The following is a 27,033-nucleotide window of genomic DNA, read 5'->3' as shown; positions in this document are numbered from 1 at the left end:
GCCACTTCTGATAAACAGCTTTACCAGTGAAAAAAAAAAAAAAAAAGTTTAATGTCGCCCCACTGCTCCTTTAACATTTACACGTTCTGAATTCCTTCATCCTGAGCTGACGCCCACATTTTCCTGACGAAAGGGCGAAGCTTACTTGAACTATGCACAAGTGCGCAGTGAATGATAAATGATAACGCTTATCTGCGTCTCGCATAAGCATGTTTCACATAAGTGTCGCTTCAGTCTCCTTCAGGTGACCGATTCATCTCCATCTCAGCCCCGTCTGAGTGGCAATCGACGACCAAAATTGAGGTGAGATTCCAGTGCGAACTATCCTCGTATGTATTTCGTTATTATTATTATTATTTTACTGTTAGCGCAGTCTCACGGTTGCTGTTCAGGAGTGATACTGCGTATTTTCAGTTGCGAGTTTAATTTGTGTGAACCTCTTAGTATATGTAAGGAATATACATAATGTATTCACTATATCCAGTCCTTAGATTCTGAAAGAAAACTAGAATCAACGTTAATCACATTGCTTACCAATTGTTCACTTACGGAGCCCCGCACCAACGACATGAAGGATGACTTATTAAAATATGAAACTACATTCGCATTCAATAATACATACAGTACTGGGGCCACACCTGATAATCTGAAAAAGACACCGTTTTAATATCAACAATCATACTTCCATTATGGCAACATTAATCGCGTCTTCCCACGCCTCATTGGCGGCTGGCAGAGCTAGTATGATGCCATATTGATACTCATAAGCAGTAAACAATATGTGCAGGTCCCATAAGTGTTTCTTAGGCACTGTGTTGTCCTCATTTGATGTATATGAAGCAGCATTCTCGCTAAATGTCCCAACGAAATCACTTGTTTCTCGAATATCTTATTCATTTCCTGGGAGTACTTGATAACGAAAGCTAATCCCTCCGATTTCGGTTCGTGTTACTGAACATCGGCGTAGTTTTCCTGTCCTGGTTGGTAACCTACGCAACAGGAAGTATTAAGCGTGAACCGCATGGCCCGAAAAGCGTCCGAATTCTTTCCGAACCGAATTCGGGACCGAAACTTTTTTTCGGAGAACAGAATTTCGGGTCGAATTGGGCCCGGTCTGACCAAACCAGATTCCTCCTCCGAAGTGGGAAGTGACGCCAACCGAAAAAGTAGAAGCATCCAATGGCTATCCAGCCGGAAGGAGAACCATAGCAACGATGACGCAGCAATCGTGTCGACTGTTGCCATGTTTGTGATTTCTACCTCTATGAATAGAGGGATTGTCTTATTGAGCTGGATGGTTGAAAGGCGATGTTCCCCAAGGCCAGAAGTCATCGGCCGAAATTCGGGGTGCATTTCGGTAGCATACGGTGATGCACAGAAAAAAGTTCGGTTCCGATTTCGGTTCGGCCAATTTTTGGCCAGTTTTTCGTGAATTGCGGTTTAGAGTTTAGGGGTGGGGGAACGGTCTCAGTACGCTATTCCTTCTATGGTCTCATGCGGTGGTTGTAGAAACAGTTGTTGTTTATATCCTGCCGTGATGAGGTTTGCCGTTATGAGGTTTTGTCGCAATCGATTGCAAAGTCATATACTTTTAACGGTCTCTTCACTAGGAAAGGTTATCTGGCGTAGCCCGCAGTCGAGTAAACAACTGATAAGACGATAAGGACGCACGAAGGCATCAGGCATAACCACCACTCGAAGCTTGGAGATCCCGAACGAGGTCCTAAGCAGATAAATTAGAACAAAAAATTAAAAATTCGTCACTACACTGCGCTGCAACGCACTCGAAGTCGTTTGCGAAGTAAAATGCGTTTCTGCTTTTTTTTTTACCTCTCCCGTGAAAAGATTCCTCTTCTTTTTATTTTGAAAATCTATAGGTGCATTTTGTTTACGCGAGAAAGCAAAATTTCGTGATCATACTCAGCTGCAGATTGTTCTATAGTTGAGGTTGTCTAGGAAGTTAAAAAAAAAGTGTCTCTGTGGAAGACACCTTTCAAATAACATATTACAAGTTTATATGTGTATTTTTTTCTCTCAATCTAGAAAAAAAAAATCGTGAGCGCATTCACATCTTTCTCCGCAACACGTCCCTCATTGGTGGCTAGGTATCACGTGATAATGAGGTAATAGGAAACGCATTTGGAAAACCTGCCTTGGCAAATTACGGCACCCTTTGAGCTCTTACGTTTAAAGGAGCACCGGGGTGAATTACCCCCAACATGACCCCTATATAACTTTAGTTTTTCGGCGCAGAGTGTTCTCTAACGAATTAAATGAGTCTCTGGACACCTCTTCTTTATAGTTCCTGCACCGATCAGCGTCCCCACGCTGAATCTGTAACGACTCTCGTGAGGTTCGGGGTTCACAGTTTGAGAAACACTGCTATAGAACGGCTGTGACGTCTTATGGCGTGTATTAATGCAGCGAATCGATAAGGAAATATGAAGGGAAGTGCCTCAGGACGAGAGGAGCGGATATTTCGAACAGAGACTTCTTCTGCTTCTTGTGGGAGAAGCACATCAGTCTGTGACCCAGAAGAAGAACATTCCGTGTTCGAAGTATTGGCGGCTCTTATACTGGGCACCCCCCTTCATATAGAGTGGTTATGTTATACAAAACATAGGACAAACACTCAATTCATTTGGATGTTTTTCAAACACATGGATGAGTCACCTGTGGCTTCAATCCTTGCAAGTCGCAACACACTTGCAGGTCCAACAAAGGTACAACGCCGCAACGTCAAGGAAAGGTTTGATTACTCAACAGTGAATGATGATTTCAGCACGAAAGTGGTACTTGGAGAAATGCTGACGTCGTACGAAACCAAGGTTTGGTTTGGTGCGGCTCGAATATTGACCTTTGCTGTTGAACTACATGATTTATCTCATCGCCATTTCCTTGCTCTACTCTGTAGTCCCTTCACTGTTTCCTTTTTTCTTTTTTTCGTCAGGACAGGAGGATGATGTTCTGACATCCGATAACACTGACAACAACAATGACAACAAAGCGAGTTTTTGCAGGAGCTATTACACTTATACTCCTGTAGGTTCATCTTACCCTAGACGCTTACTGCATTTCTTACATTTCAAAACGACCATTTACGCGTAAGTTATCGCTTTAACTAGATTTAAAAGTGTGAAGTCCGTGAGGTATTAGGGGAACGCTTTAACAACAAGGACATCAAGAACGAGCGGAGTGGTGTACCACATCACAGGTTCCTAGCGGCGTGCAGCCGGCACCCTTTGGGGAGGAATTCAGTAATTGCCCGAGTCAAAAATAGCAACCCATTGCGTTCGACACGGGGAGTCTTATGTATCCAAGACTACGACTTGCGACAGCTCTCTGGTAGTTTCAAATATGTTTGAAGGAAAGAATGCGTGGACATTTCGTGAGCGTACCCTTCCCCTGCCGAGGCCGAACTTGATGTAAGCGGCGTTAAATTGCGGACACTGACAATGTGGAGCCTTCTCAACAGACTCACTGTGTTAAATCAGGACCTGTGATTCACGATGAACAGAAGCACACTCCTTCTTAGTGTGGGGAGAGAGCAGTTAACCAATCCGCTTGATACTCTTAAAGTTGTACACAAGCAATGCACAGTTCGTCGAAAGTAGCGTTTTCGCGTTCACTGATGATTGAATTGAATTGTTTGAAAAACGTGGCGTGCGTTGGGGACACTCAAAGCTGTGGAGACTCGTGGTGTCTATAGTGTGGTGGTTTTCATCGAAGTGAGGTGGTAGCAGCATGTCAGGACCCGCGAATATTTTTCTCTATGTTATATGCATGACATTACATCAGATTTACATTACTAGATCACTATTAAAGCCCTGCACCCCGGGCCCGGGCCCCCGACCCGGCCCGCGGGCCGAGCCGGGCTTTTTATTGGTTGTGTGCTCCGGGCCGGGCCGAGCCCGGGCTCACAAAATACGCTAGCACCGCGGGCCGGGCCGGGCCGGTGCCGAGAAATATGTTTCCGAGAGTCAGGCCCGGCACGGGCCACGCAGCTAATTCCACTCAATGGAGGTGCATTAGTTCATATCATCATGCGCTTGCGTCATTCCTGTGCATATTTTGCAAAGACAAGCAAGGGACACTGCGTTAGGCATATGATTTGACCCTCTAGAACATTCTGAAAGCCACTTTACATTGCTCCTCACTCCTCACGTATTTCACAAGCACTTGGCAAAGCTTGGTGAGAGGGGTATGGACTGGGAGAAGGAGTTTGTCGACATCATCCTCTACCTCCGCAAAATCTTGACAGTGTAATGATAACGCCCATGCCCGCGTACGTTCTGGATTTAATTTGGTCTTGCGCGGTTATGGTGCTAAACCGCCATCACTTGTATGTTTGTCTTCTCTCCTTATAAATTTACTGATAAATTTGTTTGATAATCGCCAGAAACGCGTACGTCGCGGCTGGGAATACTATGCCGGGATCTACTCGCCGGGTCACCGGGCCGGGCCGGGCACTATTTGGTTAGAATCCGGGCCGGGCCGGGCTCTAGTCACTGGGTCACCGGGCCGGGTCGGGTCGGGTCGCATAAAAATATGAAGGTCCGGGCCCGGGTCGGGCTGGGCCATTTTTCGATGCGCCCGGGCCGGGAAAAGTCGGCCCGTGCAGGGCTGTAATCACTATATCGTAAATACAAGGTCCATGCATAAGAAAAGAGAAGGCGATGGGCAGGAGAACTGAATTACGATACAAAGGACACGTTTCCTCGACAGAATGGCGTAAATGCAGGCTAGCTGGTGGATAAATTCCATGATAGGCAATCCTGAGCGATGGGCAAGACATGTAAACAAACACAAACACGAGAGCTGAAACGTCTTGCTGGTTTTGAGTCCTCGTGTTTGTGTTTGTTTACGTGTCTTGCCCATCGCTCAGGCTTGCCTGTCATGGACACGTTTCCTCCTGAAATGAAAATGAGTTCACCGATGAAGTCATCAACGATTTCATGTCGCACAAAGGGTACCTATGCGACAGTTTTAATTTACAGTTCACGGTCGTGCAGCAAAAATGTTCGTCATCTATGGACCGTCATAGGTAGCGCCGACGTAAGTTTCACTCTTGCACCAGCAACTAGTTGTCAAATATATCTGAGGTACAGTTAAGTCTACGAATTTAGTCTGTAGTCGGTGAACATGTTCAGTTTCGTATAGATAGCACTCGACTATTGAAATGAGACAAAAAAATACACAAAATAATGAGACCATAACGGTTCCGAAGCTCTACGCCCGAAGTGGTGGATCAGCAGGATACGCCATTTTCACGATGCAGGTTTTCGCACAACACACAACGTTGCATGATGGGACGTCTTAGCTGTTTCTTTGCATGAACGAGTTTCGCAAAATGTTCTTCGCTGATGGTCATTCGGTGAATGACCATTCAGCGAAGAACATTTTCTAAAACCAATTCGTTTCGAAAGGGATATACACAATGCCACAGAGTTAATGCTCACAGTTCATCACAGTAAGCCGGAGCCGTGGAATTACAAACACGTGGTACTCAGAGGAATCAAACGTCTCGAAAGGATAAGCTGACAAGATTTCACATGAAAAAGCTATCTGCCTTCTTTTCCTACCGCGATATTTCAAACCGCTCAGAATGGAGGAGCATCTCGTTGTTGCCATGGTAACGCAGGTCGCCAGACGATCACCTATCACCCTGTAAAGCTAGACACAGCGTAATTTGTTGTACAAGGTAGAGTTTTCGAATTACGCTCCCGGGGCAACTGAGCAGCCACTGATCTCGATTGTAAAAGGCTGGATCGCGGATGGGGAGCGCGAGCGTGAGGAAACCGGCCGCCATCTTACTGTACCCACAACAGTCGCCGCAGCGATCATGGCAACTTCTTGCAATTACTGTCGTACCAACCGTACTGGCAAGGATACAGGGCCTAAATTTCTACAGGTGAGTAATTCTTTATCAAGGAATAAATAGGCGTCCATTCTGTATATTTAGTTGACCATTATGAAGTGTTTTTTTGTTCAAAACGAGCACTGGATGCAGGTTGTTTGATCGCTCTTCCGAGGTTCAATCGAGCACACTTGCATGTTACCTGGTGGCAAATACTGTTTGAGTGCATAATATGCTTGAAAGAACATGTTACACTACACAGGTAGTGTTGTCATCAATATATGTGCGAGCACTCGAGCGCTTTTTTTGCATGCATTGCTAGCATGGTACACGGTGTTCTCTACGGAAGCGAGTGCACATTCATTTCTTTGAATTACCTTCGCGCACAAGTTCGGTATTACGTCGTAACTAGACCAAGATTGTCACCTTTTTTCATGTATTGGTATTGTTTTGTGCCTTGGTTCGATTTGTGACACAGAATGCTACGTGACGGTGGTGTGGCGCGACTTGGATAACGCCTTGTGTCTCACCTGTACCGTCAGCTTGTTACGATAATAATAATTTGTAGCGTGCCGTGCTATTTGTAGCAGTTTTTAAGGCAAAAGTGGTGTCTCGTCAATACAGGTTTCGTCATGTGGACTACCCAGTGAATAATCTGTGCAGTGTGATACGACTGGGTGTACAGATAAGTATCAAGTTCCTCATCCACTGGTTTCTACTTTACAGGAAGGAACCACCTCAGTGCACGCACTGTGGTTAGCCTCTCTCAAATTTGAACATTTTCATACATGTTGACATCAGAAACACGCCTTAGGCTCCTTCACCCAGCAATATAATAATTATAATTATTTTTAGAAGAGTTCCCCATATTCTTTTTAGAATAGGTTTTAATATTTTCAATTTTTAGAAGATACAGGGATTGTAAGCCATGTTTTAAACTGATGTTTTAACATTTGTCCAATGCATTTATTAAACAACATTCATTTTTAACTGGTTGCACCCAAACCAATGTTCTGATGTATTATATTGCCTTTGTTGTCGATGCACCATAAAAATTGGAATAATCATCAATACAGGTTACTTCACAGCTGCCTCGACATACTCAAGAAATGGGTGCAGAACCTGCGTAATGCCCGCAAACTTTGACTACCACAGCACCTCCAGAAAGTAAAAGCATATGTGTCACATGGGATTTTTAAAGGCATTCACAGTATATAATACCTTGTGTGAACTGTTGTAGATCTAAGCAGCCTCTACAGTACACTCTCAGAAATTAAAACATGTCAGGGAACTGTGATAATCGTTTCAGTTAATAGGCATGCACATATATGCTATAAGAAGAAATTTATTTATTGAGGATGCATTTCTCTGGTACTGATGTTGTTTACATCTACCGTTGATCACATTAAATTTAAAATTCAGCATATATGAGAAAATATCAGGAGGGAAGTTGCTATTCTTTGCTCATTCCAACCTAAAATTGAGTGCTACAAATTTAGAGAGTGTACCTGTCCATTGTCATCCCTAAAATATATATTGTCATTGTAGGAAGGTCACAAAACAATAAATGTAGTCTTTTGCGACCTCCCTGCACGTTCATTGTATCCTGAAATGCATAAGTGCAAGAAATAAATGTGGAACTTGAAAAATGTATACTCTCTTTACTCATCATCAGTGATCTTCTTTACAAAAGCATATCGTGTTAGACTTTTTTGTTTACGCTTCACAGACAGGATATACGAGGTCCAAAATGACAAAAGCACAACTGTTTCAAGCTCCAAATCGTTCTGTTGCAATTTGCAGACCATACGTGTGTAGTGCAAGAGGGCCCCTGCACATCAAAGGGTAAGATGGGAGTCATTAATGAAAGTGGTTCCTATGAGAGACTTCGATGCTGAAGAAAATTGTGCAAACTGCGGAAAGTGCCATAGAAGATCTCCAGAAAGCGTGTCTGGTCTCACAACGGTGCCCCTTTTAGATGACGATGATACTGATTGGTGTTTCAGATGTGGAGCTGCATTTTTTGTAACGTGCTTCACATAACAAACATGACAAAGCCAGTGCTGGATGGACATTCAGTTTGGCACAACCGCGCCTGCAAATACGCAGAACAAATGAAGGAAGCAACAAACAAACATAGAAGGGCTGTACTTCAAAAAGAGATAAGTCCTGTGTCTCAAGCAGGTGTCACCACTTCCTAAGTAAGTTAATTGATTAAGCTTACATCACAACCTGACTAACTGTTCTAACGAGCGCGAACGAGTGGCGTGAAGTAATTATTTGAGCTGCTTGACGGTGTGTCCATATGTGCGAGGCATGGCACCCATGTCGTTCACTAAAAGACTCTTTCTGCGGCGATGCTTGATATAAATCATACTAAACGCATACACGGCTAAAACAACGGCTGAGAGTCTATACAGAACGATATCTTTCTGTCATGCGAGTATATGAGTATCTTTTCCCGGACCGTTCGTGACGGAAAAATATTTGTCCAGAACGCAGCACAGGATATTATATACATGGTTGTTGTTAACCTCACATCGTTTCTGATTGAAATATTGGCTGGGAAACGTGCTGCAGTACAATTCCCAGTGCTGCACTGCAGTGACAGTCTAGTTTCGGAATGCAAAACATAACGTTATTAAGAATCGAAAAGCAGGGCACCTGCAAAACACTGTTAGGGTACATCAGTATACTGGCACCTTACAAAATCGCGTGACGACAAACAATGATCAGCGCCTGTAGCGCAATAAATACTCACAATCTCTGTTGCCTCCCATTGTTTCCAATGGGCACACACGGCGTTTTAGGGCCCACCAACATGGCGGCCCGAATGCGTACCTCTCTCCCACGAGCCCCTCTCCCATACGCGATCCAGCCTTTATACATAGAGATCAGTGTGAGCAGCTCTTAAAGATATCATGCGATAACAACGTGTGGCTCTAAAGAGCGTTGTCACGGTGACAGAAATTTGTTATCACGAGTTGCGTGGCGGTGACAGCGTGACTTCGGGATGGACGCAAGTGAGTGTAAAATATCCTCGGAGACCGTCCTGAGATCCTTGCTTCTATGCGAATAATTATCAGGCAACCGGCACAGAACAAATACCGATGGACTAGCAAGAAATGTAAAGAAACGTAGGCAAAGGTCGTAGCACACTGTATGTCTCGTTGCAAAAAAAAAAGTTCGATGACTCGGTATTGACCGCTATTGACATGTTACCATTGGACTAACCAATATAAGCAAGCCGAGCGAAGATAAGGACAGTTGGTAAGGATGGAGTTACGAACTACGTCTTTCGCTGGAGAAGCATGTTCTTGCTGAGTCACACCACCATGTTAGCACTGCTGCTGACTGTTGTGAATACCCGTAACACAAATGTTAGCTGACGTCACCGCCTACTTCGATTACTACTTTTCCTCAAGAAAAATGATAACGAAATAATCAAGCACGAAGTCAGAGTAACTGTTTAATACGTGGGCTTCCGGGCACAGCCTGTCTTTCATCAGACAAAAGAAGCAATTCAATCATTGATTATATGAGGTACGGGATCGGTTATATAAGGTGTGGGATCGATTTCTCTCTTAATCTTTGGTTCCTTCTCTCATGGATCCCACACGTTACATAAGCACTGTTCTAACTGCTGCTTTTGTCTGAAGAAGGGCAGGCTCTGCCCGAAAGCTCACGTATTAAACAGTTACCCTGACTTCGTGCTTCATTTTTTCGCTATTATTTTTCTTGACGACATTTCAGCAAGCTGGACTGTGTATTATTTTACCCTGTTGGCCTCTACTATTTTTCCTCTACGACGAATATGCTCTGAAATTTCATTTACCTTGCAGTGGCGATGGCGTCCATTCCTCAAAAGAAATCAGAGCGGGAGCTTCACAAACTCCTTGAACAGGCGGACCTCCTCGAGTACTACGACAAATTCATCGAGATAGGTGAGCCAAACTTTGAGCGCTGGCGTGCTTGGTTCGTTATGTAAGAGCTAAGAAGTTAAGTGTAATGTTCTTCTGCCGTGAATAGAAGAACATAAGTTGCAAAAGTTAAGAAGAACAGCTTATAAGAAGCTTATAAGAAGCTGTGTTGACGTTGTTCAGGTGTGACAGCTCGCGGAGCGAGCGAGGCCGCGGGTCGGAAACCTTGTAGGTTGCACACAGAAGTTGCTCAGTCATGTCCTCCCCTGGTATGGTAGCCAAATACCTTGAGTGTTCTGCTGAGATTTGGAGAAGTTTAAATAACTTGAAGAGGAGGTGGAGTTCCTCTACATGAGTCCAGGCTGGCGATGATGATAGTATCTGCTAGGTAGTAGCCGCTACGGATCAGACCGACCATGTAATGACCCGAGTGCTCTCACCAACCCATCCACGGTCAGAGATCCACTGATGACTCACCGCTTCATCGCGCGTCCCGAACCTCGTCGGTCATCCGCTGCCGGCCGCGACGTCAGAGCAACGTGTTTCCTGCCAGTTCCGGCAGTCGTGGCAACCGACGCCACGGCACGCTTCAGCTCGCGTCTCGGCCCGACTGTTCCTGGGATCGACCCTGTGAGCTCTCGCTCCCGTGCCGGTTGCAGCACCCCAGGCCACAGCGCCCGACGACTTCACCACTCATTTACAGGAAACCTCATCTCGCCACTTCCGCCCAGCTCATTCATCGTCTCCCGCAGCGCGTGCTATGCCGTGTCGTGAACACGGCCAGCGGTGCGCGTCGCTTTTGCTCTCCTACTCGTGAGTAGACCCCCCGTGGTTCTTCTTTCTCAGTTCTCCATGTCTGTGGAAGTAGAACACTGTAGCGGGCCGATGACAATGGCCATGCGCCTGAAGCATCCGCTTCAGCTCCACCGGCGCGGCCATGGAGACAGACGACTAACATTGCCTCTCCCTGATCGTCGTATCACCGCGGGTCGGGGCTCATGTCGAGGGACACAGCCTCCTCTATAGACTCTTAAGTCGGGCGAATTATGCCCTGTTTTGCAATCACAGTTCCCTCTTGACACAGGAACCCCGAGTTATTAGCACAGAAGATCTCCCTATCAGAACCGCACTACGGATATATATCCAACCGAAGGTAGAATGAATGAAGTGTGGCAGTCCAGGATTGTAATGGATTTTGTTAAGGCAATGTGGAACAACTTTAGCAAAAATATGTCATATAGTAGAAAATATGGGGTAGTAGAAATTAGGAGTAATACCCCTGAGACATGATTCACAGAAAATGTGTAACAGTATGCGATCGTGGCGAACAAGACAGTTTTCATTCTCGCATTTGAGAAGTGCCCCTCTCCGTCAGCTGTCACTCCGTGACGTCACATCATCCGGCGAATAATGAGGCGCGCGGCCTCTTCATTTGTTTTACAGTTGCATTTCTTCCCCGTCTGTCCCATGTGTTGACAGGTCGATTTTGCTAGCAGACGATTATTCGGCACCCAATAAAAAGCGCCGACAGAACCTGACGGCACCGCATGCCGGGAGCATGGGCTGATTCGTCGCCGCTGCACGTACTCTTAGAAACTTGTTTTCTCAGGAAATTTGTGCTTCCCATGCGAAATCCTTTCTGTGAGAGTTGCTGAAAGTTCGATGTTTATATCATACTTCCTTCATGATCTTGTGCATCCTGTGTGCACCCCGTGTGACCCCAGGGTAAAGATGTCTTTAAGATGAACCCAGCTTTTATTTTTTTTTTCTTACTTCGGCCTCTCTGCACTATTGCGTTTCCATGCGCCCCTGTGATTGACAGCCGAAAGCCCTTGGAGGGCAACGCGCGTATGTCTTCGGTGAGTTCAGTTTCCAGACGGAGCGACGCAAGGAATGTTGGCCGTTGTCATAACAACCGTGCCGCATCTTCTCTTCTTGCACGTCTTCTTCATGTGGTTTCGTCACTTCTGTTTCATGTCAGCTGGGTCATTCCACGGGGAATGGTCCAAGGTTGTCAATCGACCATCACCAATATTTTTTTAAAAAATAGGGTATGGTGGGGACACTGTCAGATTAATCGTACCGAATGTCCCAACTCGAAATATTGATTCCATGTGTTTTTAGAGCACCTCAGAGTTTGCGCCAGGCGAGAAAACCATACCACAGGTTTTCGTCCTCTTTTCGCGTGTGCTTGCTTCTATATACGAACCTATGTGGTTTTTATGTCATCCGAGGATTATGCAGCATAAGTTAAGCAGGGCATGGGAAAGAACTCTCTCCCTCGCCCTCTAAAGTCGGGCCCAAATGTCGCTGTTTGTGCAACTTTTGTGATTTTATTTCGCGTTCCCTGCTTACCTTGTTGGAAAAGTAGGTACGGCTCCCTGTTTACTAGCACATGGGGAACGCTAACAAAAATTTTCGCATGTCTGGGATATACACTTGTTCTGTGAGAACCGTTGGAAAGAGACACACATCAAAACTTTGCATTTTACAGAAGAAGATTTCGGAATGTGGCACACTACTTAAAAATCGCCGACCTACGTCATTCGATAGCACAATGCTTCAGCTACAACATATCAAAAATCTGGAGAATTACTTTTTGACAAAAGCGAGAAATGAATTTTTTTCTCGGCCATGGTTAGCTTGTCATTGGGCGCGGAGAAGCACCCTTCCAGGCACATTCTGGTCTGACGCGTTGTTAAGCAGAGACCCTTTTACAGGTTCGTTTTATAAGCTTGGTACTACTGTCTTCCTGGGTTTTTCGGCGGTTCGTCTTTTGCTTACACCTGTGACGTGTATACTTCCGCGTCACACTAACAGAGGCAAAAAGTAAAACCACAAGGTGTCCTGCCCAAAACACGCCCTGTTGAAAATTAACGCTCAGCACCGCTATTGTTGTTCTTAGGCCTCTTGCATACCGGGAAAGCTCTCCTCTCAGAAGAAAACGCGATTATGCCCTCAGAAATTGGTTCGAAGTGGTGAAACGTCCTTGTCCCAGGCAATGCAATGCAGCGGCTGTGTCTTTCGGCAAGGATGGTCCTTTCTGCTGCAACTTCCCACAGGCAATTTATGCTCAGCGCGTCCTTTGCCCACATATACAAGTCCCTTGGTGTTAGGATCTGCCCCTCCTGCGGCCGCTGGAGACTGGCTTTGGCAGCGAGCCTTTTAACAGTTCCTCCTACTCCGTCGCACGGCCCCTTGCCGTGTGATGTTGCGTAGAAGTTCCAGCAAGCGCTCAGCGAAAGGACCATCCTTGTCGAAAGACACAGCCGCTGCATTGCATTGCCTGGGACAAGGAAGTTTCACCACTTCGAACCAATTTCTGGGGGCAGAATCGCGTTTTCTTCTGAGAGGAAAGCTTTCCCAAGTCACAAGTGTAAGCAAAAGACGAACCGACGAAAAACCCAGAAAGACAGTAGTACCAAGCATATAAAACGAACCTGTTAAAGGGTCTCTGCTTAACGACGCGTCCGGGCAGAATGTGCCTGGAAGGGTGCTTCTCCGCGCCCAATGACAAGCAAACCATGGCCGAGAAAAAAATTCATTTCTCGCTTTTGTCAAAAAGTAATTCTCCAGATTTTTTATATGTTGTAGCTGAAGCACTGTGCTATCGAATGACGTAGGTTGGCGATTTTTAAGTAGTGTGCCACATTCCGAAATCTTCTTCTGTAAAATGCAAAGTTTTGATGTGTGTCTCTTTCCAACGGTTCTCACAGAACAAGTGTATATCCCAGACATGCGAAAATTTTTGTTAGCGTTCCCCATGTGCTAGTAAACAGGGAGCCGTACCTACTTTTCCAACAAGGTAAGTAGGGAACGCGGAATAAAATCACAAAAGTTGCACAAAAGGGCGACATTTGGGCCCGACTTGAGAGGGCGAGGAAGAGAGTTCTTTCGCATGCCCTGCTTAACTTATGCTGCATAATCCTCGGATGACATAAAAATCACATTGGTTCGTATATAGAAGCAAGCACGCGCGAAAAGAGGACGAAAACCTGTGGTATGGTTTTCTCGCCAGGCGCAAACTCTGAGGTGCTCTAAAAACACATGGAATCAATATTTCGAGTCGGGACATTCGGCACGATTAATCTGACAGTGTCCCCCACACACTCTATTTTTTTAAACATATTGGTGATGGTCGATTGACAACCTTGGACCATTCCCCGTGGAATGACCCAGCTGTTACTCGATCGGGACCCATATCTCCCAAAACAGTATCTCAAAGTAGATGATGCAAACAGCAGAACAGGTGGAACGCGATGGTGGAGACTACACTTCGAGGCGATGTGCATGGCACGGCAATCTGTGCGTCAAAGCACCCACGAATTATACCCTTTGCAAACGGTGAACGCGTGCTCTGAAGAAGTGAAACCTTTGGGCAGGACGACACTAAGTGACATACGCTTTGTGATAGGAGGGCACTAGATCTGCTGTGTAGCCAGGTGTGGTGGGACTATGAAGCATCTCTTGAGAAATAGCTTTTGCAAAGATGCAGACGCAAATGTGAAACGAATGTGGGAGATATACACAGACGCTAAAGGAAGTTCCATCGCAGTAGTGCGGCAAAACCGCTGTACGTGCTGCTGCTCTTACTCCTAAGACCCGTGGACGTTCATATGATAGAGCAATCCAAGGCAACCAGCACGTTCTGACAGGTTATCGCTCAAGAACAATTCAACATAAAACTCTCATCAGAATAATGTCATGTTGCTTTTACAGCGTCTGTCCTTGGAGAATCATTGAAACGTAGTCGAAGAGTCGTTAGCTACGTTGAACGGTCAACGCAGTGATTTTGTTTTAGGGACCAGGAGCGTGCCTATGCACTCAAACTCTTCGAAATATGCTGTAAAAACTGAAGATACACAATGCTTTTCATTGTTCTGAGTATGAAACAATTTAATGGAATGCATATTTAAGGAAAGAGTTTGATTAGGAGTCACCTCTAAAATAAAGCTGCATTGTTCAAGAGCATACAACAAGTAAGGCTCGCGCGACAGACATAAAGCATGCAGGTAAAGCATTTGCTTTCGGCACTGTGCTACAGTCCATGTTAAATTTTGGAGAGTCAAACCACTGCTCATCGCCAGGAATGCACCGCGAGCACCCTCTGACGCCATGCAAACGTAGGACCGTTCAGCGCCGCACTAGGAGAAGATCTCAACCATATGTGGATATCGTGATCCTGGCGCTGCTTTAACGTTGAATCTACGCAGTTCGTGCAATGCAGAAGCTATATTGGCGGATGAAATCCACACCCCAACCGAAACGTCCAAAATATTTCTTTTTGAGCTGGGTTTTAGGAAAAAAGGTCCAAAGCCTACCGGGAACAGCAAAATCTTCATGAAAACCAGCATGCTGTCTCACCTGCCCATCGGGAAAATAGCAAAATATGCACTCTTTGTGCATTATCATGCAAAATATGCATAGGTAGCGTGCGAAGCATGGACTTGTACGACGAATATAACACTGCAGAGCAAGCCAAAAAGATGTTTTTCTTCATCCGGATCTGAGAGTATTCCCTCAAGAACCTGCGGTGTAGTAGCGACAAAAGTATTCAGCTGCTTTTTTTACCAATGTAACTGCTAACGGAATTTAGACATTTCTCTCAATACCATTTAAATATCTGGGTAAGGCGACAGTTTGCCTCATCTACAAGACTTACAATGAGCAAGCAATGTTGATAAAAAGCGACATGAATTTAACCTCAGTGTTGAAATTTCTCTCAGGCGCAGACAATGTGCAGCAGCTTCGTGACTTGACGGATGAAGAGCTTGGAGAAGTCATTGACCAGGTAGAGATGATCAGGAAGCCCCTCCACGTGAAGAGGTTCAGGAAAGCTCTGGAGAAGTGGACGGGGCAGACAGGTAAATATTAGACGTGGGCAAATTTGGGCAAGACCCAAATTTGGGCAAAGGGCGCCATTTGGACTCCATTGGTGCAGTATCTGCCGTGTGATTTGAGTCGCAGTCATGAAATTGCCACGTAACACTGTGAGTGGGCGTGACCGAAGCCGTAACAGTAGCTGAGTATCTTTATTTTCCCACCAATTTTCTTGGATCCTCAGCTGCGATCAGCAGTGTTGGGAATAACTTGACAACGACAACAATTCGATTATGAATGATGACGTGTTCCCTTGCGAGCATGTTAGAAAATAAGTTATGTACTGGATTCTTTCATCGTGGCTACTGTTGGCTGCTGCTGAGGAGCCATAAACAGGTCAGAAAACATTTCACAAATAATGGTACCCCATGAAAGGACGCCGGTCATAGTACACAAATATACATTCTGTTTGGCTCCTGCTGGCTCAGTGACCCATATAACTGCTTTCAAAGACGAGTACCCAGAGCGCCTCTCTGGCACCACGCATATGACGCACGGCTACGTAGCCGTGTGACATCCCAGTCGGATATTTCTGTAGGTGGAATCACTTGCAAGTAGTTTATGAAACCTTTCCCACTTTGGAGAACCACTTGCAGGTGGTTCCACTTCCGTAGCCCACTTATAGTCAGCCACAGATGCCTATTTAACTGCATATCACTTTTATTTCTCATTTGGACACGGGTCCAAGCAAGGTCCAAGCGGGTTTTGAAGCAATGTAAAACAGCACTGAAGTACAAAGACAGAAACTGATACTAAATGAACTGCAACAATTCATTTCAAGCTGTCATGGCAAAATATCAAATGCACGTCACGGTAAGCATTTCTGCCAATGAGGAAGCGTGAGAGAAGTCACATGCTAACAGACAGCAGTGACCGAAGTGCAGTCAGAGCCCGACAGGTACATGTATTCAAGGGCTTAATATCGCCAAGAATGACACATAAAAAAGTAGAAAAGATGTGTTGCCCTCCACACTCTACAGCAGTGTTCAACATAAGAAGGAAAAGGAATCTAGTCTGTCAACTGCATACACCGTTGGATATAATGAAAAGCAATACTGTGCCAGGAGAAACACTGCAGTGTATTGAGCATGATGGATTAAATTATCTTGCGCAATCAGGGAGCGTGGCCTCACTGTGTCCAGCCTTTCTATCCGAGGCGTACTCATATCTGGGGAGCTGACGGACTAGATTTCCTTTCCCTTCTTAAGTTGAATATGAGTATAGTGCGCAATACAGTTTGTGCATGGAGCTACAAAAAATGCCCATCAAAATAACACGACATGTCACCACAAATCTTTCAAGCAAAGAGTACATGGTGGCGACCTATAAAAGTGTATCAATTACTGTGTGCACATGCATATTTGTTGGATAGACATCTATTTTTAAAGTAGGATTCCGCAACAAAATCACCACAAAGGTTATGGTGTATCCGTAGTGCTTGGGATGTCAGGAACATGTGTACGGCATAGCTCTCGTTCCAGAACTACATAGATTTTATTCAAACAAATTTATTATGAAGCAAGTGCTTCGCCTCTCTTAAGCGAGAAGGCACTGAAAGCAACACACTGCTGACATCATCTGGCAAGGCAGAATGCAGGTTTTGAAGCAGACAACAATGCTAAAGTTTGAAGTGTAAGTTTAGGGTCAACGAGCTTTGGACAAAATATTCACCTGTCCTTAGTAATGGGCATTGCATGCCAACACAGGGCACACTTTTATTTGTTGCAAACAGAGGAGGAACTTATGGCGTCAAAGCAAACAAGAATGCAGCTAAACTTGAAACATTACAAAGCTTAACAATCTTGGTACACCAAATAATGAAGCTTACACGTATCCAGTTAACTGCTCTTGAGACATCTGTCTTCCTTCTGGCAATCATTTTCTTGTTCAGGCCAGCCAAGAGTACCTTAGGCTTTCTGTCGAGGTAAAAAGGGCAGTAAAAGAAAATGTATTTCACAACTCAATGCTCGCTAAAGTAGCGTTTATGCAAACGGCCATTTACTCATCTCAGCCCACTAAAAAATAGAAACTGACACTACATTGGACAGTGTAGATTATTATTTTACAGAATGATATATGAAGTTCGTACATGGTATTAGCGATATCAACCAGCGATGAAAAGACATGAATGAGGAACGAGGACAACATACACGCTGGGCTGCTAACAGTTTAATCACCAAAAGTGAACATAAAAGGTTGTACTCCTATCCAACCATGACTTCTCTCTGTTTGTTACAAGGAATTTGAGATGAACTGACGCCACAAAAATATACGCAATCAAATCCGTTGATAAGCAGCTGGGACGGGAAGCAATGCAGATGAAAAAAACAAAAAGTGCACTACAATAATACAGCTGTAATACCACAGATTCAAAGCACATAACCAAAGCTAATGCAAAACCCACAAAGCTATAACCTAGGTCCAGTAAAAACCTGCACTATTTATCGATGATCGAAATTCGAAAGTGACGGCAAGCATCATTAAACTGCCGGTAGTAAAGCGTGCATGTTATCCTTCATCCACCTTTTCATCAGGTTTATATCGCAACATATTCGTTTCAATATGCACCTTGGATTATGTAGTATTTGTGGTCTAGAGCGTGTCATTACCACACAACACAACAACGTTCTACTCACAGTGAAAAACGTTCTACTCACTCTGAAGCTCGAATGAAATGGCCTTACCAGGTACCTTTTGTAATTACTTGTGGTCGGATCCAGTAGTCGGGTCGTGTTCCGGTACACGACCCTGCAACCTCCCGCGCTGCAAAACATGCGAGCACGTTCAACACGCTAACTCCATTAAAAGCACTGCGAGCAAATACACCCACCCCGTTAACCACGCATCCACATGCACAGGCTCCAATGTCATATACGGCATTGAATGCAGCGGCTGCTCTATGCAATACATTGGTGAAACCTGCCAACAAATGAACAACCACCTTATCGCACACAGAACAGACACGTACAACAAACTCCCCAAATCAGTCACCGAACATTTTAACGTTCCTGGTCACGCTTTGGGAACAGTAAACTATATATTCCAGAAACCGGGTTTCTATCGACACGTGACAGACGTGTTAGGGAGTCTTATCTCATATACAAGTTCAGCGCTCTTCACCCGTCCGGTATCAACAAATCACAAGCCACCCTAGAAACACTTCACAAATAAAATATGCTTTTCCCTTCTATCTCCATTATCATCTGTTATGTTCTGCATGACCTCTGCTTTCTGCTTTCTTTATTGCATGCCACAACTTTGTATTACAAATATAACCCTAACCTCCTTAACCTCCTTATAATTCTTGTCTGTTGTCCTGTTTCGTCCACGTGTTTGTGAAGCTCACATTTTTCTGTAACCGGTCAGGAGCCTAGATCACTTCGTTCACATAATCCCCTCCACATTCTAACAAACCGTTCATTCACTCCAGCCGTAGATGCCCGTGCGGAACCTTTCTTCCCTCCGGGCTGTTGACCCACAATTCGCATGAACCTTTAAACACATCATACCTAACCCTTTAAATACCATGCCAATGATGAGGACGATGCCCAGAAGAAGAACAGTCTCTGTTCGAAATATCGACGGCTTCTGTCCTGAGGCAACTCCCTTCCTATACTGTAGCACTGACCGTTAAGCTGGTTGCGCTCCCCGCCGGTGATTGTTGCTTCCGACGATGCCGTTTCGAAACCAGCGCGCGGAAGACCTTTCCTCCAATGTTCACGTAACTGACTCATGTTGCCTTATTATATTTCAGGCACATCTGGTTCAGGAAGATCCACGAGAGAGACGGCTACGGCAGCATGCACAGAGCAGGCTGGCCAACGAGTGGACGAGAGATCTGCTGAGACTGCGGACATCAGGGCTGACATGCACCATGCCATTGACAGGAAAGACGTAGCGCAAGTGAGACAGTTCATGCAAGCAGAACCACAACTAAAGAAGTGGCTCCATCCATGTACGAAAGAGTCAGCTATGCATCGAGCTGTAACGACAAACGCATTCAAGGCGTTCGGACTTCTGTTGTCACAGAAATGTAAATTCAAGAACGCTAGAGAAGGTGATTGCCTCCAGCACTTGAATCCTCTCCAAAAGTCCGAACTCGCGCGACAACGATACTTCGTAGCTGGGTACGAAGGATCCTACATCTCTGTGCTCAAGGGTAGATCGACCAGCCTAGCCGAGTGTGCAGGTTTTCAGAGAATTTTAGATGACGTGTATCGTTCTCTCGACAGCAACGACTTACTTAAGCCTGTGTTGAAAGTCGCTTCAATGGCACCTCATTTGAGCATTCGCTTCGACTTCGAGCGAGAGCACACCCAGTGCATGGTGGGTGGGTACAGGACTAACCTCGGTATGACTGAACCAGAAAAACAAGGCGTCTTCATTGGAGCCACGGGACTTCACGGGGAACGAACAGATGCCACAGAACGTCGCAGCAAAGAAGTCGAAGGAACCCTGGTGCACGAGTTGTGCCATTTGGCTCTCAACCTGGTATACGGAAATGAAGGAAAGCCATATTTGTGCACAGATGAAAGCAGAAAAGAACATTACGCAGGTATCCTCGAGGACGCAAGGGGTCGACAGCACGGTTTACACGACATCTTAAAATGGGCCTTTCACGGGAATGACGAGGCTGAACTTATAGTTCGAATACCGCACATTCTCGCTCTTTGTCCAACGGAAGGAAGCACTATCCTGGAAGAACAAGTCCCGAGGCTCTTCCAGTTTTTCAAACAGCACGTCGTCGAGGATATGGCGCAGTACATACAGGACGGTTGCCTGGGAAGAGAGACTGAAGTCATCAAAGAAGAAAATGGAAAATTGGGGAGGGCATCCTCCACAGAGGAACTAGGAATCGAATTCGTGGAGAGGCTTGATGACTGTGTTATGAGGCATGACCCACCTATTGTCCTTGTAGCATCAAATTTAACATTCCTCGAAGTAATGGTGAACGACCTCGTGAGATCTGCTAGAGTCCCCTACCTATTTCTCGAGGCATCGCAGTGGGGGGACAGAACCTATGACGTCCTGCTCGGAAATAAGTGCAGCTTCTTGCTCTTATCTTGCGAGGGAAGAGGGAACCTCCGAGTAATTCTCAATCTCTCAAAAGAGCTTCATGACGTCACTGGCACCAAGACAATTCTGCTAACGTCAAAGCAGAACCTTCAACATTGTCTCCAAGGAATTAAAGAGAGTATGTTACATGATATCAAAATTTATCTGGACACTGTGCACAAAGCTTCTTTTGAGAACGTCACTGCCAAATGCAAGAATAAAATTATCGAGAGGTCACGGATCGCTCTTCAGTCTCCCAACCAGCAGTTGTTTATTAAAGATATGCTCGACATCGACAGCTTTTCGAAAACTTGCCAGGAGGAGACGTTATTGACACTGTGCAGAGAAGGAGTGCTATATTTTGGGCCTGAACTCAAGGAACTTCGGGAAGACGTAAGCGTGTGCTACATTAACCAAAGGTGCAGTAGGTCCGTTGAAGTTGACTTGAGGAAGATTAGAGATCGTCCTAAAGACGATGCTTTCGCTTTCCTCGGGTGCTCGGAGGAAACACTTCAGTCATCTTTGCCCAAAGGCCTTGCTGTGAAGCGAATGAGCATCTTGGACAGTTTCGAGCAAATTGTCCTCCTGGAGAAGGACAGTGACTACGATCGCCTTCTCCTAACGCAACACTTCCGTGGAAAGACAGTTCACCTTCTTGAATTTCATGAAGGACGTTACGTGTGGAAAAAATCAAATGGTGCCGTAAGTCACCTTCCCATGACCGGGATAGAAATTCACTCGGCGAATTTCCTCCTTGAAGTAAGAGAGAAAGTCCTCGTTATTTCCGGAGACCCAGGATCGGGAAAAACCGTGCTGGCCACGCGGCTTTGCACTGAAATCAAGAAAGAAGACGAGAAAGCATGGGTACTTTACGTCAGTACTTACCCGAAGAGGCAAGAAGCAATGAAATTGCTTAATGAAGAAACTGGAGGCATCAACGTCAAGCAGTTCGCAAAGTTGTGTTGCGTGCAAACAAGTGGACAAGAGTTCGAACTGTTTCAGCAAACTGTCACCGAGGGAAGTCCGTTTCACGTGTGGGTCATTTTCGATGCCCTTGACGAAATCCTGGAGGTGACGCGGAAATATATCCTTGAGTTTACTAAGGTTTTGGCTCAAGAAAAGGTGCGTAAGATATTGATATTCACACGCACGGTATGTCGAATTGCGATTCAAGATCAAATGCACCTGGTGCCTTTCGACATGGCTGCGTTCTCGGCGGAAGAACGAGATGAGTTTCTGGAGAAATATCAGAAATCTCTTCAGAATCCGATGACCGATAGGAAGACAGTCAAAAGTACTATTAATTACCTTAAGGAGAAACACTCTTCTCTTTTAGGAAATCCTCTAATTCTCCGAATGGTGGCGGAGGTGGAACAAGGCGAAGCTTCTGACCCTGAATACTGTGAATTGGTGCAAACCATGTGCAGCTCCCAGGATTGCTTTACGCTGCTCTCCCTGTACAGATTGTTTGTCGAGTACAAATACCTTCTATATCGCATTGAAAAAAAGAAAGAGGACAGAACGAGAGCCGCAAACGAAGATGATGACGACACGCTGAAGCCGATATTTCAGAACAACCATGCCCTTTTAGCCCTAAAATCGCTACTGCCCGAGGACGTCCTCAAGGAACTCGTAAGCGCAAGTGAATACGACGACTTAAAATCGAAGGGCCGTTTGATAATGGCTGTCAAGGAGAACAAGCTAAAACAGGGTATCATACTGTGCTTGACAAATGACGCTCCTCATTTTGTGCATCATAGCTTCGCCGAGTTTTTCGCAGCAGATTTGATCTTCAAGAGGGTGAAAGAGGCGAATGCCAGAGGCGATGTAAGGGTGGCACTTATCATTTCTGGCTTGTACGGAGAATCTAGCTATGTCGGCATGTTGACCTTCTTGGATGGATTCGCAGCGGAGCGACACGCAATGCAGAGCAATATCATGAATAACGACATTGGAGGCGTCATTGTTGAAGCAGCTTTGGAACACGCATACACCCAAGATGCCCTCGGAAGAACACCTTTGCACGTCGCTGCGCTGCATGCTAATCAATTTATCTTAAATTACCTTTCAATTGACGAAGCAATGACACAGGAAGATATGCTAGGTATGACGCCTCTTATGTACGCTGATAAGATTCGCGCGTGGGAAAGACTGGACACCTTCTGTGCTCATAGCGGCGGTCTTGCTATCAACTGGTTTGTCCAACTGCCGACAACAGTCGAAAACATTACATCGGAGCGAGATTTTGATCGCTCAGTCTTAGGTGAAGTCCTTTACGAGCGTTGTAAGGAACTCTTATCTGTTCTGCTTAGAGAGTTTTGCAACAGTCAGATGTGTTCCAGCGAAACCTGCATCGAGCGTGCACCACGGTACCTGAAGGAGAACGTCAGTTCTGCGGCAGACGCGGCACATACCCCTGTGAATATTGATCGCATTACGGATGACGGGCAACGTACCCCCTTACATATCAGTATCATTTTTGGTGACACCGATATTGTTCGCCTGCTTCTTCCTTATTCCTCGCCAGCTGTGAGTTATTTGTGTACGGTTTCCGCTCTTTTCGGTCGCACAGACATCCTGAGGCTTCTACTTCCTTTTGCATCATCCCCCAGTGATTGGTACACCACTGAAAACCGGCCAGAAGGTTTTCCCCTTCCCGTTGTGTGTCTAAGAATATTGACGTTGTAGAACTTCTACTCCCCCATTTCTTGACCCGATCTCCATTCTTAGAGGAGCTGCTGTATAGCAGCATTCTTCATCGATACGACGGAGTGACGAAAGCCATTCTTCCTAACTCTGATGCGAGGGATCGCCACACGCATCAGGATACGGCGAGTTTGTACGCAAGCGTACGCTCTGGTTGCCTGGAAACAGTGAGACTTATGCTTCCTTACACAGGTCTGGATGCATGGGATAAACACGGCATCGCTGCACTTTGTATGGGCATGGACGACAATGATTCTCTGAATAAGAGTCTGGCGCGCAGGGAACCGCAATTGGACGACACAGAAGACAAGACACTCAGTAATCATGACGTTGGAATTAGTAAGCTGCTCCTTCTTCATTTGAACATCGACTCCGTTAACATTGACGGCGGAATTGCTCTGCGGATCGGCATGAAGTACAGAAAGCACTCTTCCACTTTCAAGCTACTCCTTCCTCATTTATCACTTGCGTCTCGCATTATAAGTGAAGCAAAATATTCCCGTTATACTGCAAAGACTGGAGAGCAGGATATCCTAAGGTACCTGATCCCTAACACTCCAATTAACACTCCAGATGAAAACGGACATACGCCGCTCCTTTACTGCTTCCTTAATGGATACTTGAAAGCGGCAAAGCTTCTCCTTCCTCTTACAGTGATTGATGATCTTTTAAACAAACCACTGCGTGTGAGCGCGTGCCTAAACCACTGTGAATTTGTAGAGCTGGTTCTCCCCCACTCCTTCAAAAGCAGCATCGTCACCGTGCTGCTAGATGCCGTTGATATGAGTGACGCGGATACCAATTGCTATACGAAATTGCTTCTGCCTCACGTTGACGTGGATGTTCGCGCAGTGGAGGAAAAGACTGCATGGTGTAAAAGTGTGTACCGAGGTAACTGGGCATCGGTGCAGCTCTTTCTACCTTACACGGAAAGAAGTGATGGTGCCGTGAGCCAGAGCACGGCATTACTATTGCATGCTTGCAAAAGATCGACAGCCACCCGTGAACCATCGAAGTCTAAAAATAAACGGAACGGGGAAATGAGCGTTGGAGATGTCAAAATATTAAAACTGCTGCTCCTCGACATGAATTTAAACAGTGCGGATGCAAATCGGGCTTTGTCACTCGCCCAGAGCGTCACCAATATTCACGCAATGAAGTTGCTCCGCCCTCATGCATCGGTGAGCAAGCATATGCTTCCTCATTCGTCATTCTCTTCCCCTAGTATATCTGTAGCAGAATTCATCAACAGCGTTGTTAACTCTGAAGAAGACCAGGATATCCTAAGAAGTCTGACCCCTAACACTCCAATTAACACTCCAGATGAAAACGGATATACGCCGCTCCTTTACTGCTGCCTTAATGGATACTTGAGAGCGGCAAAGCTTCTCCTTCCTCTAACAGTGCTTGACAGTGTAAGAGACACACCGTTCTTTGTGAGTGCCTCTCTGAACAAGTGCGAGTTTGTAGAACTGCTTCTTCCGCACTGCTTTAAACGTAGTAGCGAAATCGGGTTCTTAGCAGCGGTTAAAAACAGGCATGGTGATGCAACGAAATTGCTTCTGCCCCACGTTGATGCGAACGATCGTAAATGGAGAGCGACGGCGTCTAGTAAATGTGTGGAGGGAGGTGGATGGGCATCGGTGCGGCTCTTCCTGCCTTACACGGAAGCACGTGATCGTGAAAACGGTCTGCAAAGGTCATTGCAGCTGATAGCTTTAAAACAGGCTATCGCCACTATGTATTCCTCGAGAGCAGATGTTACAACCCTTAGGGAAGAGAACGATGAAGATATCAATATATCGAAGCTGCTACTTCTCCACTCGAGCCTCGGTATTACTGATGAGTCCGGGCTTTCTCGCTGAGTGCCAGAAACATGCACACGACGAAGTTCCTCCACCCGTATTTGCCGGCGAATGAATCTATGAGAATGGGCGTACTGCTCCTGCATGAGCCCGTAGCGTTGGGAACGCCCATGTTCAGAAAGGCGCTCTGCGTCACTCATTGTTTAGCCGTAGTGACCAGGAGTGTTCTTCGACGCTCCACCTGTGTGTTTTCTCTCTCCATCTCACTCTTTTCTCTCTCTCTCTTTTCTTTTTTGCCATACCTTCAAGATCTTCGTCTAACCCGACATCAACTCCTTTAATTAAACTCAACACCGTTGGTGCGTGTGGTGACGTTCCTGGTTCATATCTGTTTACAACGAGAGCAGTTGAGGGCTTCCCCGAGCACGACGCATCGCCGAAAACCATTCTCTACCTTGGCGCGGGCTAAAGTGAATAATTCAGAAAATGGCGGGCAATGCATGTTAGCAATTTCAGAGAGTAACAATGGTTATGACGTTGGCGTCACGTGCTTCAGACACAAAATGGCTGTTGTCAGTTCACATGTCAAGGCATCTTGTGAGAGCCGCGCGCCTACCGGCTTCTTTCCGCCCGCGGCAGCAGGGGAGACGGTATTGCTTGTGTGGGCTGAGGTGAACAGTGGCGATGGGTCGTCCTGGGAATCGCATATGCGAAGGATGATCTTGGTGCGAACCACAATCGACAGAGCAACTCATGCAAGTAGCTACAGGCGAGCTCAAATAAACAGCTGTGTCGCTATCGCTGGTTTGATGTTTGTGTAACCTGCATCATGTCTGCCAGTTTTTTGTTTGTTTTTTTGTTTTTTGCAGTATGCGTTCGTCTTGATGCTATTTGATGTGACGTCTTGCAGCGAACCTTATTGTGCACCTAGCGATCTGTGCCAATATCTTACGAAGCGCGCTGAAGCTCGGAGTAATGTCGACGTACGACGAAATGACACTTGCTGCTAACGCCGCGCCTGCATGGAAGCAGTGTCATGAGTTTAAGGAATTCACCTATTGTAGGAGCACACTCCAGTTTTAGTGTGATACCATTAGCATTAATACTACTACTAACAACAATATATTGATGCATAATCATATTGTCAGAGTGTATTTCAGTTATTTATAGGCCATACGTTCCATGTCTGCATTTTTCGGTAATAAATATTGCAACAGTTCAGTTGCCTCTGGAAGTCCAAATCTTGACCACTATGGAACATTTCTGCAACAGAATGTGTGCTCAGAACACCGTTTCATCATTATAACTGACACTCTTAGAATGATGACACTTACAATAGCAACATCAAACTACAAGAAACACGACAAGCAAGAACTTAAAGTAATGCTCAAACAGGGGGAAAAAAAGTTTTAAGCAGCCCGCGATGAGAAACACGATGTTGAAACGGTTAAGAACAACTAAGGTTTTATGAGAAACGCAAATTTTGGAGCAAGAGGCTCCCCTTCAGGTTGCACTACTGCTGCTGATGCTGTTTCACGAAGGCTCTCGTCTCTGATAAACATTTGTTTATCAGAAAATCTAGAAAATACCAGAGCTGAGCGAGTATTCAAAATTTTCGAATAGCCATATTCGAAAAAATTACAGTGATTTGAAGTAGTCAAATTACTACCGTTTCGATATTGCTTGTTTGATTCCATTATATAACCTAAGCCGCATGTAAAATGTCATGTCACATTTATCCAAATAACAACGGCCATGACCGATCCGAGCTCCTGAGCTTACGAAATATTACAATATCTGTGACAGCAGC

General features: G+C 45.5%; 1 protein-coding gene across 1 annotated transcript; it reads left to right on the top strand.

Moving 5' to 3' along the window:
- Window positions 1-224: 224 nt before the first annotated feature.
- Window positions 225-26,444, top strand: LOC135379085 (uncharacterized). The gene is made up of 4 exons (XM_064612334.1): window positions 225-303; window positions 9,700-9,801; window positions 15,504-15,641; window positions 19,412-26,444. The coding sequence occupies exons 2-4, from the start codon at window positions 9,705-9,707 to the stop codon at window positions 23,398-23,400; spliced, it is 4,224 nt and encodes a 1,407-aa protein (XP_064468404.1). The 5' UTR covers window positions 225-303; window positions 9,700-9,704; the 3' UTR covers window positions 23,401-26,444.
- The last annotated feature ends 589 nt before the right edge of the window (window positions 26,445-27,033 follow it).

This window comes from Ornithodoros turicata, chromosome 1 (genome assembly GCF_037126465.1).
Source record: "Ornithodoros turicata isolate Travis chromosome 1, ASM3712646v1, whole genome shotgun sequence".
Taxonomy (NCBI): domain Eukaryota; kingdom Metazoa; phylum Arthropoda; class Arachnida; order Ixodida; family Argasidae; genus Ornithodoros; species Ornithodoros turicata.
Note: the sequence above shows the minus strand (reverse complement) of the source record. Positions and strands in the feature narration are given on the sequence as shown.